The sequence below is a fragment of the Aspergillus brasiliensis genome (assembly GCF_001889945.1).
Source record: "Aspergillus brasiliensis CBS 101740 unplaced genomic scaffold ASPBRscaffold_17, whole genome shotgun sequence".
Classification (NCBI taxonomy): domain Eukaryota; kingdom Fungi; phylum Ascomycota; class Eurotiomycetes; order Eurotiales; family Aspergillaceae; genus Aspergillus; species Aspergillus brasiliensis.
This window is the reverse complement of record NW_027137458.1, coordinates 436859-451902: the sequence shown is the minus strand read 5'-3', so window position 1 is coordinate 451902 and position 15044 is coordinate 436859. Positions and strand designations below refer to the sequence as shown.

The 15044-nt window shown below is 51.2% G+C and overlaps 5 protein-coding genes across 5 annotated transcripts; 3 read left to right on the top strand and 2 right to left on the bottom strand.

Annotated features, from left to right (window-relative positions):
- Window positions 1-1060: 1060 nt before the first annotated feature.
- Window positions 1061-4898, bottom strand: ASPBRDRAFT_34506 (tRNA adenylyltransferase; the record flags this gene model as incomplete). Its single annotated transcript, XM_067623246.1, has 7 exons — window positions 1061-2014; window positions 2064-2536; window positions 2571-2730; window positions 2788-2942; window positions 3236-3451; window positions 3508-4053; window positions 4100-4898. 7 exons carry the CDS (start codon window positions 4896-4898, stop codon window positions 1061-1063), a joined length of 3303 nt encoding a protein of 1100 aa, XP_067474454.1.
- A 907-nt stretch (window positions 4899-5805) lies between these two features.
- On the top strand, window positions 5806-8075 carry ASPBRDRAFT_200366 (TRAPP III-specific subunit 85 family protein; the record flags this gene model as incomplete). The annotated part of the gene is made up of 2 exons (XM_067621427.1): window positions 5806-6877; window positions 6928-8075. 2 exons carry the CDS (start codon window positions 5806-5808, stop codon window positions 8073-8075), a joined length of 2220 nt encoding a protein of 739 aa, XP_067474453.1.
- A 617-nt stretch (window positions 8076-8692) lies between these two features.
- ASPBRDRAFT_200365 (putative vacuolar sorting protein SNF7 family protein) lies at window positions 8693-10365 on the top strand (the record flags this gene model as incomplete). Its single annotated transcript, XM_067621426.1, has 5 exons — window positions 8693-8739; window positions 8804-9050; window positions 9126-9344; window positions 9412-9606; window positions 9679-10365. 5 exons carry the CDS (start codon window positions 8693-8695, stop codon window positions 10363-10365), a joined length of 1395 nt encoding a protein of 464 aa, XP_067474452.1.
- A 78-nt stretch (window positions 10366-10443) lies between these two features.
- Window positions 10444-11826, bottom strand: rad18 (E3 ubiquitin-protein ligase RAD18; the record flags this gene model as incomplete). Its single annotated transcript, XM_067621425.1, has 3 exons — window positions 10444-11101; window positions 11160-11274; window positions 11325-11826. The coding sequence occupies 3 exons, from the start codon at window positions 11824-11826 to the stop codon at window positions 10444-10446; spliced, it is 1275 nt and encodes a 424-aa protein (XP_067474451.1).
- A 297-nt stretch (window positions 11827-12123) lies between these two features.
- Window positions 12124-13930, top strand: ASPBRDRAFT_200363 (uncharacterized protein; the record flags this gene model as incomplete). Its single annotated transcript, XM_067621424.1, has 9 exons — window positions 12124-12183; window positions 12246-12301; window positions 12364-12617; window positions 12679-12857; window positions 12919-13224; window positions 13280-13304; window positions 13357-13494; window positions 13540-13725; window positions 13782-13930. 9 exons carry the CDS (start codon window positions 12124-12126, stop codon window positions 13928-13930), a joined length of 1353 nt encoding a protein of 450 aa, XP_067474450.1.
- Window positions 13931-15044: the final 1114 nt, after the last annotated feature.

The following is a 15044-nucleotide window of genomic DNA, read 5'->3' as shown; positions in this document are numbered from 1 at the left end:
AGACCGTAATTCATGGATGTATTATCGCTTCATATATACTACACCTTCTCTGTACTATCATGAGGTTGACGAGATTTGTAATAGCCCAACTAATCATCTGAGCCTAGTCTGATCTATCATAGAGGCTAGTGGTTAAGCATTTGAATATTCTATAGACTCAGATTCATCAGTGGTCGATAGAAGTTTAAAATGTCACGCTGTTGGAAGGGAGTCGGTCAAGGTACTAGTACATTAAGCTTCTGACCATGGTCAGTCTGGAATCTAGTTTGATTACTTGAGGGGAATAAAAAGGGCGACATCGATAGCGGGCTTTGTGAAAGTCCTTGTGAACTAATCAATGAGTTATTTCTATACTGTTTCGTACTTCTTTATCTAATCTTGAAATACACCGTGACCTTTCGTCTATAATATATTATGTTACTAAGTAGGATTATGGACTTTCGCGTCAGGACATCTCTAATGCATCAGAGCACTGCAATGGCTCGAGAGAACATAGAAGGATAGAATATTAAGACAAATGATAAATGAAAATTAAACAATAATCATAAACCAAGATAGACTCAAGCAACAGTCGAAAGCAAATCGAAAGAATCACTTCAGTGAGCACGCAAGCGTCTCAGAATGAGTCTGACACCTTAACCACTCAGTCACACTGACTTATATAGGTATTTTTGCTATTTCCTTTGCTGTCTTACAGCTGGAATTGTACTCGAGAGAAAGTCTTACTGTACTAGAACGACGGGATGGTGAAGCCAACAGGGTTGAAAAAGTAGCCGGCTGTCTTGCCTGTGGCCTCGTCAGTCCCTCGTATAGACTAACAGACTTCGATACTCCCGCGGTCTCTCCCTTTGGGTTCACTTTAGCTATCATCTTGATATGAGACAAGTTGCAATGATGAAGACCAGGTCAATTGGTACGGACTATCGCAAAGTCTCGCCCATAATATTACTTAATAAAATCGATCGGGTTTACATTCAGTGTTAGCATGATTATAGGCCATCTTTCAGAGCCTGGGTTACCGACATCATCCCGAGTCAGTGGAGGAAGTTCCCAACTGGCATCAAGCCCCAAAATATCTTCCATCCTTCCCATCTACTTCCCCAAACAACAATTCCTTTAGCGCCTCATCAGCACCAGCCAACTCCTCCAGCTCCTTCGCGAATCCCTCCTTCGCTCCAACCACCCCTTCATCCTCAGCAATCTTCTCATCCGGATTCTCCAAAGCCATCTTTAGCAAATAGACTACTCCCTTGAGCTGCATCTTCAGTTTAGTCAACTCTTCCTTTTCGCCCCCTTTCCCTCGCTCTGCAGCCTCCTCATCCGCCATGCTTAGCCAGCACGCCGTCACGGCACCCAGAATCTCCCCCCTCCAGCGCCAGATCCTCGGATGTGCATTTAGAATCACGGCTCTGGTAACGGCCACTCCCGCCACTAGGAGAGGTGGATATGCCGTCCCGAAGGGATTGGAGAGTGTACTGTAAATAAGCGGGATGATTTCCTGTAAGTACTTTGTTGTGTGAACCGCGAGATCGAAGAGACTATCGTGTATTTTGTTCAGAAGAAGAGTAGACAATTTGGGGTGCGGGAACGACGAGAGCGTAGATTGTGTCCCACTGGAGGGCGTCAGGGTGCTAATGTGGTGGAAGGAGGGGATCAGGTTCTCGCGAAGAACTTTCGTTAGCTCGGTAGTGTACTTTTGCCTGTCCTTTGGCAAGTAGCTGGTTTTGAGAAGCAAGAAGAGGGTTGGATAGGCTGTGCTTAGGAGATTGATAGAATCAGGCTCAGGGGTGATGGTGGGAAGGGAGAGGAGGCAGGGTTTGATGGCATCGGTGAAGACAGAGGAGAGGTTCGTGCGTTGGAGAATGTCAGATTTGGCTTGCTGGATAGGGTGTAGGAGGCGGGTGAGAAGGGTGCAGCCGTCGGCTTTGTGGGGGTTGGTTTCGTCGTCAATCAAGGCGAGAATTGGTGGGACGAGCAGGGGGAAGTGGGATTCCAGACGGCCGATATCTGTTGCCTGAAAGCTGTCAGAGACGGACATATACGGTGCTTTAAGAGGGACTTACCTGGTATTGTGTTATGATCCAGGAAAAGACTGTGACCGCGTAGACGTCTGATGATCGCCATGGTTTTGACTCAGGGTCAAGAATGCTGGTATCAAATCGGGGAAGAGGGATGGGGTGCATGTCCTTGCGACCTGCTGCCGTGATGGCAGGGTTCCTGGTTCTCGTGAAGAGAGGTCGGGTTCTGTCCTTGAGGATGGTTTCAAGGACGGGCCAGAACGATGCATCTGGCGTAGAGGGCGTTGTCGTGCGAAACTTTTCAAGGATTGCAGTTGAAGCTGTGCGTGAGTCGTCTGTTGTCCATGGGTCTGCTTCGGAGGTAAAGCTTGCCAGCGCGAGGATGATGTCTTCCACGTCTGCTGCTTTATGGACCGGAAACAGAGAATCCAAGGCTGCAATCACCGATATTGACAGTGATGATCTCAACTTGTCTTCACGCATAAGAGCCATCTTCTGTTCTACACCCATCAGCATATCTGATTTTGGGTAGCGTTCAAGCTCAAAACTCACCACTGGGCTCTTCCATAGATTCCGCATACACTGCAGATGGAAGGGCATGCCGACTCGCCCAGGCATAGATGTGATTTGCTGCGGCGGCATCGGGCTCTGATAATTCGTTGGAGGTCCAACGTCTCAGGAACTCCCGGGCGATAAGCAGGTTTTCAGACGCCTGTAGTAATCGATTAGAATCCCCTTCCCAGTGCAGTATCAAGTGGGCGTATCTTACAGTTGCATTGTCTGTGTCCTTGTGGGCTGAGATGGTGTCCCATAAATGTTCCAGTTCTCCAGGGACCAAATTGTCCAGCACCGAGTCTGGAATGCGCGCATCACCGCGGCGCAGGCACTCACGCGCCGCCATACGCAGTTCTTCCATTGGCATGTCTGATCACCCGATCTATAGAAAAGGACGTTTGCGGGGATGGAGAACAAGATGTCCATAGAAAGTTAGCTTGGGGCAGATTACTCGGAGATCCATCGCCGTCGGCAAATTTACCGAGCGGTAAGAGACGGGAACCGAACAATGGCCCTTACAACGTCCCAATCAGGCGTATAGAATTTGAAGGTTTAGCTACAGTAAAATAGCAACAAATAATGATCCAAGGAGCAGCACTCATATTTCCATTACTATATAGCTTACTATTACTATGTAGCGATGCCTAGCTCTTCTTTTCTACGGGACAGCTCTTCTAGCACCTTTTCCTTGTCGGTAATCTCCGGGTGCAACAGCTGCCATTTAATCGACATGTCCAAGGCTTTGGACATCCAGGGACCAGTCTTGCAACCAAGAGCCTTTACAATCTCTCCGCCGTTGGCGAGAGGCTTCAGCTCAAACACATCCTGTAGGTCTTGCTCTTTGATGTAGGAGAGGAACCGGTCATACGATTGCAGCACTGCCGTCGAATAACCATCAGTCTTATGAAAGATAACGAGCACGATGGAGTCTTACCATTGGTGAACTTGCCGCCATTCATGATCTCTTGGAAAATGGCAAGGAGTATACAAAGCCTCCAATCTTTTCTCCACGAGCGAATGTGCAGTCCGACCTGCTGTCGCACCTCAGCTGCAGTTCCATCCATGCGTCCCTCGAGCACAGAGTTCTTGACGTCGGTGATGGCCTGCCAATTCTGTGCTGCATCGCCAATGACGGCGATTGTCTTGTTATCAGCTCGCAGGCTGTCTCGAGCTACTTCCGCGGTCCGGGCCGGAAGAGGTTTCGCCTTGGGTCCCGTCGCAACGCGGGGCGGCACACTGGACCATGGAGCAAATGCTGCAATTATCCATGCGTAGTAAGATTCAAGTTTGTCGCGTATGAGAAATTCGCGAACGTTTAGGGTAGTTGCGTTGGATCCTTCCTTTAGAATTTTCTCCAGCGCATTGTATGCAAGTGCCCATGACGAGGTATCTGCTTGCGCATCATCCTGATGATTGGCAAAGATAGTCGGGTACAGCCCAAGACTATCGATGAACTGCAGTGCACCGCGGGGATCAGGACCTAGAAACAGTGAGCAACCATCAAACCTCGATTGGACGTCACACACCTTGGAGCATTTTCTCTAGCTCCTTGCCCACCCGTTCTCGGCTGATCTTCAGCTTGAGAGCCTCCCCGATTATTTCATTCCGCATCGCCTCCTGGGTCTTCTGCTCGATATCGTAACCCAACCGGCTGGCAAACCGAATCAAGCGTAGCACACGCAGTGGATCGTCCTGGAAGGTTTGATACGGTTCCATCGGGGTACGGATAATCTTCTTCTTCATATCCTCCAGACCTCTTTCGGTCAAATCCTCGACTTTCGACTCGTTCAGATTATAGAAAAGCGCATTGATCGTCGCATCACGGCGCATCGCGTCTTCCTGGGCCGTGCCAAATTCCATCTGCGGGTTTCGGCTGTCTTCGGAGTAAGTCTCCTTTCGTAGATTCACCAGATCAATATCCAAGCCGAAAATCCTTGTTGTCACAGTCTCCAGGTGTTTGGACTTCTCCGGATTCGCCTCGATTTTGTGAAGGCTAGCAATCGCATGTTTTAACTCTCCATTGGGCTGCTTCTGTCGGTACTTCTCCAAGTTCTCTGGTCTATCCATATACTCCTTGAGGAGCAAACCAAACTGATACCCCGTCATATTGTTAATACCGACGTCAACATCATTACTGCCCACACCTAACAGCTTGTCCCGCACCCATCCTCCGGTGAAGCGCAGAACCGTAGGCTCTGCATTGCGGCGTCCCTCTGCAACATTCTTTTCGTGTACATACTCCGCGACGTCAAGCAAGAGCGATTTTAATGTCGATTCGAGGGGGGTGAGTTCAATGGTGGGAACGGTGTTCGCAGATTGAGTCATGGTGTCTCCTGCAGCGCCCTGATGCGGGGCAGCTTCAGGTATGCGGCGTCTTTTGTTTGTTCGCTGAGGGGAGAGACTGGAGGTTCTCCGACGGCTCATGGAAGAGCTTTGCGGCACAGTTGTAGACCTAAGGATATAAAGGCAAGCACGGGGTATCAACGGGGAAATTCTGCGAAAACGAGATTCAGTTGCGGCGGAACCATCAGTTGGCGGCGAGAGAGGGACGGCCAGGCGGAGTAGGCAGCGCTTGGGAGGCAAGGAGAAGAGAGATGTTCTGAGCATGGGTAGCAGCCATCCCCGAATGAGTCAAGATGGGCTGACCAGTGAGTATACTCTATTGAGTCATATGAGATTGTCAGCCTTGTGTCACGTCACAAGCAGAGCGCATCGCAGAGAGAGTCGAAGGGACCAACAGCAGCGCCTGAACAATTAATTGCCCGGCAGATCAAGTGGGAGACCATCACCGCCTTCCGGGCTGTCAACAACGCAATCCATAGACAATGAAGCTGCTTGTCGCAGCTCTCCGTTCGTTAGCAGAGCACTGCTAAGCTAGTCTGCTTTCCGGGTTTACTTCAGATTCTATATATCCTGAAAAGCAGTGGTCAAGATTGTGCATCATCATCTTCATATCCTCGGACATTGGCTGCCGCAGGAGACGCATTGGCCCAACGGAGCTGTTCGCCCGACTTGCACGCTGGGATTCGCCTGCGGTGACTTGGCTTCAACGCATCCCTACAACATTGCCGGATTCCTCCCGTCATTCCGTTTCTCCTGACAATTCGCTCCGAACCTCACCACATCACCCCTTTCTCCATCACTCTCCTGTGGGATCACTCCCCACCCGGTCCATGGGCTCTAGGGTCATTTCTATTCTTGTTAACGTCGCATCCCACGCCACTCGGAGTCCATGACATCGCCCGGAGATGCGGCTCCGGTCAAGCCTCCGCCGTCATTCTCGCCCGGCGTTCCACGTGTCGCATCCAATTCGAGATATCCAAATCAGCGCCGCGACTCGTCGCCGGCCCTCGATGCAGACCTGGTAGAGTCGAGGATCCGGTCTCCGACCCCGCCCCTGACGGCCACGACGGCGGAACTTCCGATTAGGTCCGCATCGCCTCGTGCTCCTTCTTTCCGATCGTCGACTCCACAATTAGCCCGATCGTCGCTGGGATCCCCGGTAGAAGGTCGTTTCGATGGCGCAGAGGAGATCCGATCTCTAATTATACGATCGTTCTCCCCGGTGGTTGGGGTCTACGCATCAGCGGACACCGATGAGTTGGTACGACAGAAAGGCTTCGCTGGTGGGTTCTGGGAATTGATTCGCCCTTTTGGCGAGAATGTGCCAGGAAAGTTGGTCATAAGGGATAGCGTGGGATCGAGTCGTGGCTGGGAAGACTACGGAGTTCGCTTCGTGAACTTAGCCAGCAACAGCTCGACCACTACCAATTCGAGCGCAGGGCGAAGCTCCTCCCTGGCACAAGTGGAGGAAGTCTTGGAGAAGCAATTGGGCTCGACAGATGATCCGCTGGGCGGATCGATGCGCCCCAGAGATTTCTTGAATTTTCCTACAACATCCCCTTTATACAAAGTATTTCTTCGACACCTGCTATCGATTTCTTCGGCCACGCCGCATGAAACATTTCGACATCCGGTGGCCAGTGTCATTGCGATCAGCTCCCGCAATACTGCCCCGCTTGAGACCCTTAGACAATTGTATGCGGATACGAGCAATGGGCCTAAGAGGTTACCAGACTGGTGTCACTCTGAATACCTCCGGTACTACGTGCTCGTGCATGACGAGGATCGCGATGATATCGCCGAATCAACCAAGCTGTATGACCAAATGAAGCGCCATTTCGGGTTACATTGTCACTTGTTGAGGCTGCGCAGCAATCAGTGCGTGGTTACCGACGATGACAGTGTTCAAGTCCCTGAATGCGAATGGCTCTCGCCTCCTGAGCGACTTTCCGGTGGAGCTGGTACGATTGGACCCCTGCTCCATAATCTCGCAAGCACTAACGATTAGCAGAACCCTTGGTTGACCTCGATACTAATGGTCTTTATCTTTTCGACTCGGATATTATGGCAATTAAAGCCTTTATTCGAGAGCTAGTTGCGCAGTCCGTGATACCATTCATGGAAAATCGAGTCGCGGTTTGGAATGACCAAGTGGCCTCCCGTAGGCGTGGTATCAGTGGTCGATTCATGTCAATGTCACGGAGATGGGCCGGATTCGGAACCAGCTCTCGTTCCAGCCTTACATCGGGAGGGGCCAGCGGAAACTACGATGTCGCTCACGGTTACTATAGGCCAGACACGCCTGAAGCACAGCTGCGCAAAATGGCTGATTTCGCGTTCATGCTCCGCGACTGGAAGTTGTCAGCTTCTACGTACGAGCTTCTTCGGTCCGACTATGCGAACGACAAGGCTTGGAAATACCATGCGGGTGCTTACGAGATGTGCGCTGTCAGTATGCTTCTCAATCCGGCCGCAATGGGGACCAAGATGAAGCTCGACGGAATCGATCAGATGTTCGACACAGCATGTTACTCATATCTTACAAGGTGCTCGGACGCGCCTAATGCACTTCGCTGCCTCACTTTAGCTATGGAACTGTTGAAGTCTCGCGGGGGTTCGGCAGTGGAAAGCGCTGCTCGATGGGCCATGCGGGCCATGGACCATGGGCTAGTGGGATCCATCGGTCAGGGCCTTTTCAGTGAACGTGTTTCGGCATGCTATGCGGCGAGGTCACCGGTGAGCGGAATGAAATGGGGCTCTCGACGTAGAAAAGCTGGAATGTGGAGTGTATTTGCTGCCGATACGTGGCTCCGCCTGGGAAAGCCGTCACTAGCATCAGCGGCCCTTGAAGAGGCGGAGCGGTTATACGCAGATGTCTTGAATAGCGAAGGGGGGTTTCCGATGCCCGAGATGCAGACGTTTGTCGATAACCTGAGACACGCGGTCAAGGTCGAGTACCTGGAAGCCCGGGGGCTAGACACGAGAGACGAGGCAGCCACTGCCGAAGCACTAGGCACGGAAGAAACCAGCGAGAAGCTTGACCGACGCATGAATCGCAAATCTTTGATCTCGAATCCACTGGACTCGGGCGGTCTAGGTCCGGCGCAAGGCACGAGAGATGACGACAATGCAGCCAATGACGATTTCGAACGAGCTTAGGAATGCAATTATGGTGCGACGGGCGCATAGGCTTATACACTATCATAGACATGTGTCAATTAATGTTCCTCTACGTGTTTATGCACAAGTTGTATCATCACTATCTCTGTAGTTCTCACATATCCGTAGCACGAATACTCCCTTCGGAGTACTAGGACGGCATATCTCGCCTTGCTTGTCTCTGACCGCCAAGTATACCGCCTTAAGCGGCAGAACCTAGCGAACCTCGCTCGAGAAACCCCGGATTTAAGCGGATTTAAGGACATACAGTCCCCAAAAAAAGACTGGGAAATCTGTAACATTTTGGCGGTGGCAGAAAATGATGACTGAGGTCCAAGGAGCAATCCCATACCACGTGACATATCCTTATCGATAAGATGACCTCCCCGACAACCAGCGCTAACGACGAAGTGGCCCATTTATTGACATCAGATAGACATTCCGATACTACCTCAGTAGCACCACGCACGCACGGGGGCTATCCAGCCTACACCGACGGGGTGTACGTTTCTTCTACTGCATATACTCAATTTAGATTACATTTCAGATAAACTTACATCGCTTCTACTCATCTTCTTCCTTGAAATACTCATCTGCTACTCACCACAACAACCACAATGACCACCCTCCTGCAATATATCCTGTCGCAGGATTCCTTCAGAAAGTCCGTCCTTCTCCCTTCCCCTTCTCTTTAGCCACTCCTACTAACTCACATTATCTCACTCCAGAAACCGCCTCCCCTCCCTCTACTCCGACTTCCCCATCCACCGCAAGACCAACCCCGAGGGATACACCACCAACATCGCAGCATGGGAACATGCCCTGACCTCCGCCGCAAAGCACGGCTATATTGCACCCCATGGACCCGCCTCGAAGGGAAAAGCGAATCACTTGATTCTCAGAGCTGATGAGTCCTTACTACGTGATCTAGAGATCCCGGAGTGTGGACGGCCCGTCGCACTGGGCGCGGTCTTTGTATGTCACTACCATATAGGTATATGAGGAAACGGAAGAGCTACAATGGCTAACTATGGCTCTGGTGCGATGCAGGACGAAGCGACAAGAAATCGAACGATGGTGCCGTTGCACCTGTATCGGACGAATCCGGCGAGTCTGCGCAAGCCGCAGTGGGGAATCGATACATCTGTGTTGAGTCCATGGGCTGTGATGAGCTGGGGAATGAAGCAGTTGAAGGGCGTTGTGATTGGATCTGAGGAGGCGACACCGAGGTTACAGGCTCAAGAATTGGTTTTGGTGGAGAATTTGAAGGTAGGTTGGATTGGTCTGGCTTCAGTTGATCTTTGGCAAGGGCAGGGCTAATGCGGTATGTTGATAGGAGGCTGCGGACCGCGTTGTTAAGCACGCTACGGGAAATAGTCCGTCAAAGACAGATTTGGTCTATTCCAAGGAGAGCTTCGTCAATGAGTTCTCAGGTATACTGGATGAAGGGAGTCGTCTGTCGGACACGGATATGGATGTGCTGTTACTGTATATGTCCCGTGATAGCGGAGCTATTGCGTACGATGGCAAGGTATGTGTTGGGTTGTCTGATTCCTATATCCATGTTTTTTCTATTCCATGCAAGGCGCTAATTATGCTGCAGACTATCAAATTCAGAACCAGTGACGCTCCAAAAGATATCACAGAGCAAGATACCGCCGTCGCCTCTATCAAAACGCTCATGGCGACTATGACCAAGCAGGTGGAGAATCTGGAAAACAAGATCACTGAGCTTAATTCGACTGCCAAAATGGCGCTGCAAAACAAGAATCGCGTTTCTGCGCTCTCGGCTGTGCGCTCTAAGAAGCTCGCGGAGCATAATCTAAAACAGAGACTGGATACTCTGATGCAGCTTGAGGAGGTATATTCCAAAATCGAGCAGGCTACCGATCAGGTGCAATTCGTGAAGGTCATGGAGGCAAGCACAGGAGCTCTTCGGGGCTTGCATACCCAGATCGGCGGTGCGGAGAGGGTCGAGGATGTGGTGGAAGAGCTGCGTGAGGAGATGTCCAAGGTGGACGAGGTCGGAAACATCATGAACGAGGCTGGTCCACAGATTGATGAGACTGAGATCGACGATGAGCTGCAGGAATTGGAAAACAAGGAGCGGGAGGAGATGGAAGAGAAGGAGGCAGAAGCAACCCGCAAGAAGCTTGCCGAACTCGACAGTCTCCAGCAGGGCGCTCAGGAAGCCGCACGCAGAACGGCAGCAGAGCGAGCCGTGGAATCGGAATTAGAGGACCGCTTATCTCGGATGTCGGTCGAGGAAGGTCCAGGTACCACTGCTTAACGCAAGACGACGAACGACCCTCCATGGACCTGGGTATCTGCGCAATCCGCGTATTCTAGGCACTTACACCAAGTGCAGTTAATTTTGCACGTTGGTCATCTGCCTATCGACTGAGCCCTGGTGTGTCTGCGCTTGTATCTCAGGGACAACGACGGTCTTGTCTTCTACAATCAACCTCTCCGGAGTGTGGGCATCTTCCGTCGCATGTATGGCTCCCGTGTGCTCAACAACAGGCGCATTCGGTGGCTGATACATTGTCTGACTGGCAGGTTGGTCGGTTGGCTGGTTTGTGCCTACAGATTCTTGTGGTATCGTGGTGCGCGCCTGCGCTTCGCTTTTCTTTCGCGCATTTGCAATGAGCCGCTTGAAGTCATCGTCATGACTCGTTGACCATGCCGCCGCATCAAAGTCTTTGCGCATGACAGTATCAGTGACATCCCCTGATAGTTGCGCCTGGCCGCCTTGTGTGCGTTCCCAAATATCCAGTTCTCGCAGCAATTCCCTTTTGGACTTTGGCGTTTTGGAGTCGCAGTTGGCATTCCATAGATTCATCCACTCAGTGTGTCGTCGTTGCAGAAGGGGCCTCGGGCCCGTATTCGGTATACCCAAATCCTTTAGCTTCTTTCGGAGCACATTATCTTTCAATAAAGAATAGTTTATAATGGGCAGTCGTTCGGGTGGCTTATTCAGGGAGTCTTTTGATATCCGCGACGCCGGCGACATAGGCTGTAACGAACTATAATCCCTAGTCAGATGCGAACATGCAGACACAAGCTGTAGAAGACATATCTTACCCAAGATTGAACTGTTTCGGTGGCGCAGGCTCCCCGGTGCAAGTATCCAAATGTCGAAATACCGCTTCATTCTTCATTCTCCTATTACAGATCGGGCACGCGACCAGTCCGTCCTCTTCAGTAGCGATTAGCATGCGACCCTAATGAGCCCGACAATACACATACCTGGAACGTATTCCTCATCATTACTATCTTCAATTACCTCAATCGCAACGGGATCTTCCTGAGAGCCCACTCCTCGGGTTTGCGATCGAGTCCTCACGCCCTCCGCAGCAGGGCCATCTACCGCCTCAACCTTTCTCTTCTTCGATGCTGGCCCCTCCGACTCTCCCTCTTCGGCATCACTCCCCCGCGCAGCAGCCTTCCTCGCCAGATCTAAAGCACTAGGTCTAGCATTCTGGAACGCCTCGACCAGTTCCTGAACAGCCCAGTTGCGCCGCAACTTCAATTCCTGATCCGAGCTGCGGCACGCGGGGCATTTGCCTTCTGTGCTTAAACACCGTCGAATACAAAGGGAGCAGAATGTATGACTGCACGAGGTGATCACCGGGTTATCGAAGAAGTCCTTGCAAACCTGGCAGCGGAGGGCGGATTCAAGAGGCGCGACAAGTGACAGTGGCGTTGTAAGCCAATCGGTCGAGTCGGGGAGGTCGAAGGTCTGGTCCATAGGGTGGGTGGGTGAGAAGGCTGCGGCGACTATCGAGGTATCATCGGATAGACGGGTAGGTCCAGTGAACAAATGCGTAGTGAGGGGAGTCTCTGGGCGTATAATAGACTGTGAATGGCAGCTGACGATCACCAACAGTAATTATTGTGATGGCGTCGGAGAATGGCTGCGGTGCCAAGACCCGCTGACTGATACGCGTAAAGTGCTTCCAGAACGCGTCGTCCGTATTCTACTCCGCATCGCAAGTTGCTTTGAACAACGCCGGATATCACGCACGATTAAGAGGCTGTTGTCATCATGGCCGTTGCGGATTATAAGAAATATCTCGCTGAGAACGTCCTCAATGAGAGACGCACGGTGAGCGATGTCAATCTTGCTGCAAGCTAGATATCTACTAACAGCTTCGGCGCATACTACAGGTCACCTACCGGTCGTTAGGTCGAGCCCTTCGGGTTCATAGTACCCTGGCCAAGCAGTATGTCTATATGCGATCTACATGGTGCTATGCATAGGAATTGCTCTAATTGGCTTTGAAAGGATGCTCTTCGATTTCCACCGTAACGAGAACAATAAGAAGCCAAACAGCGTCAATGCGACTTATATTATCACCGGAATCCAGAAGGCACCTGAGGCTACTTCCGCGACAAACGGCGCTCAGGACAGCTTCGATGATAGCAATGGTATCCCTCAGAGCAGTCCATATGTGAGCAGTTCGATGCCGAATCAGGACGCCGCTACGGACGAGATTGCCATGTCCTCGGTTGTGCTAGTACGAGAGGAAGACTTAGAGGGTGCGTAGATGTGTCTCCCTAATGTTGCGCAAAGGATGGAACATGTTGACACGCCCCGCAGACGCCAAGGCGACTTTCCAATCAGTCTCATCGATATATGTCTACAGCCTTCAACCAACGGTGCTTCAGGATCTCAATGTCTTGACAGATGTCGCGGGAGAAATGGTCGCCAAGCATGCTCAGGAGGATCCCCTAGAGTACGGCAAATCCTGGGGCATGATTCAGGGCAACAACGTCCGGGTAAGCTGTTCTCTTGCGTATCTATACACCTTTTATTATTCTAATACATTTTGTGCTGCAGAGAAGAACCGGTGGCCGCCCGCCCGTCCCAGCTTCCGCTCAGGCTCCAGCTCCTCCCAAGACGACCATTCCAGCTAAGCGTCCTGTTAAGGACGAAGAAACGCCACGACCGAAGACAGAAAGTGAAACCGAGGCCCCGAAGACGGAGCCGGCGACCAAGCGCGAAGAAACCCCAGCGTCTACGAAACCGACTGAGAAGACAGCTCCTCCGAAGCAAAAGGGCAGCATCTTTAGCTCTTTTGCAAAGGCTAAGCCCAAGCAGAAAAAGGAAGAATCAGCAACGCCTGCCACTTCCGCTGCCGAGTCTGTCAGTATAACTTTACTCTTATCGACTTGGTGTTGAGTGACTGACTATCAACTAGGCCGAACCCAGTGGTGCTGAAGATCGTGAGTGTTCACCGTCAATCTCATCTCTGTACGCGATACTGATGAGTAGCAGTGGTTCTAGATGACGCATCAGACGGGGATGAGGAGCCCGAGGAGCTCTTCCGAGACTCAGGCAAGTCCGCATCCGCTGGCACACGCGAGTCACGGAAAGAGCGTGAAGAAAGGCTCAGAAAGATGATGGAAGATGATGGTATGTTAACTCCTTTTTGTCGGTAACTCTTCTGACTAGTGCCAGACGAGGACGAAGACGAAGAAATGCCCGATGCAGCACCCTCACCAGAAGAGTCTAAGCCAATCGACGAGCCGCCGCCGCCGAAACAGGCTGAACTGAAGGAAGAAGTCATGATTAAGGGTGGTCGTCGCAGAGGCAGGCGCCAAGTCATGAAAAAGAAGACAGTCAAGGACGATGAAGGTTATCTTGGTAAGATTATCCAGTGTTACCTGGATATGGACAACAGCTGACTGGTTGTTGTTTAGTGACCGTGGAGGAGCCAAGCTGGGAGTCATTCTCAGAGGACGAGCCAGCACCGCCTCCCAAGAAGAAGCCCGCTGTGAGTGCGCCCAAGGGCAAACCAGCAGCGAAACCGGGACAAGGCAACATCATGTCCTTCTTCTCAAAGAAGTGAACAGCTATCGTGGCTATTGGATAGCCGCTTGGTTTCGAGACCACGCCATGGTCGAGACTTTCTCTGCCTACCCGGGTACCATATCCAAGAGTTGTCGACGATATACGCTGCTTGGGTGGTTCACTTCGATCCCTCCAGGAAGCCATTGCCACTGTGCAATGCAATGAACCGGTCCAGCCTCATGCACACTCCGCGTCAACCCCAACTCACTTGCACCCTAGTATATCCATCCTTGGTATCATGCAGTGGACTGCTTGTCACGAGTTATCAATATCCGGTCTGCTGTTCCCCCTTATTTCAACTCATTCTATGGTTTCTGCCCACAGCGCTGCATCGATAGTATATAGCTTCATCAATTTTGTTCGACAGGCAGAGCATTATAATCCACTCAATACGCTCAGTTCAGATACAACGGCGTCATGTAATATTAGGTAGAGCTTAGACTATACAAATATCGGGATTTCCAGCATTCTTAAATGTGCCCTCATGGAGCAACGGTCTTGAAGTATTTCTTGGCTTGTCTTTCTTCTTAATCATTATAGATGTGGCTGCACGGATAGCCATGGCCAAAAGCCATTAGTAAAGCCATAACTTTCTCTACCATCCCCGTGAATCCAGTTCTGAGCGGAAGTCAATGCTTCGAGGTCTAGTATTGGTATCACCCAACGTGGATGTACGGAGTAGAACGTTCAAGTTTTGTTTGCGCGACTACCATCTTGGGATGTGATCGACAAGCTAATGCCGACATTTGATATTAATTGAGTCAGGCGACTTCAACCGAGAAGGCCATTAAACCATCTGCTGATCAAGGCGCCTGAGCGTCGGCTAAAATGTCGAGCGGAGAATTAGACATAACACTCGAGGCTACTAGTAGCTGTCTAACTCAGAAGCACTGGGTAGAAATGAGAAACTGCAATGAGTTGGTATACTGCAAGAACGTATCCGCATTCAGAATTGTTCAGTGGCACAATGCAGGGAGAGAGTGACTGGTAATATGAATGATGGGTGGAAAGACTGCAGCAATCCGGGGGATCATCGAGGGAATCGACGGCTGTTTGCGATCTTCCCCGCATTCCGCCTGGAGTGACGGGCTTCCCCTGCCTTCCCCTGTCAT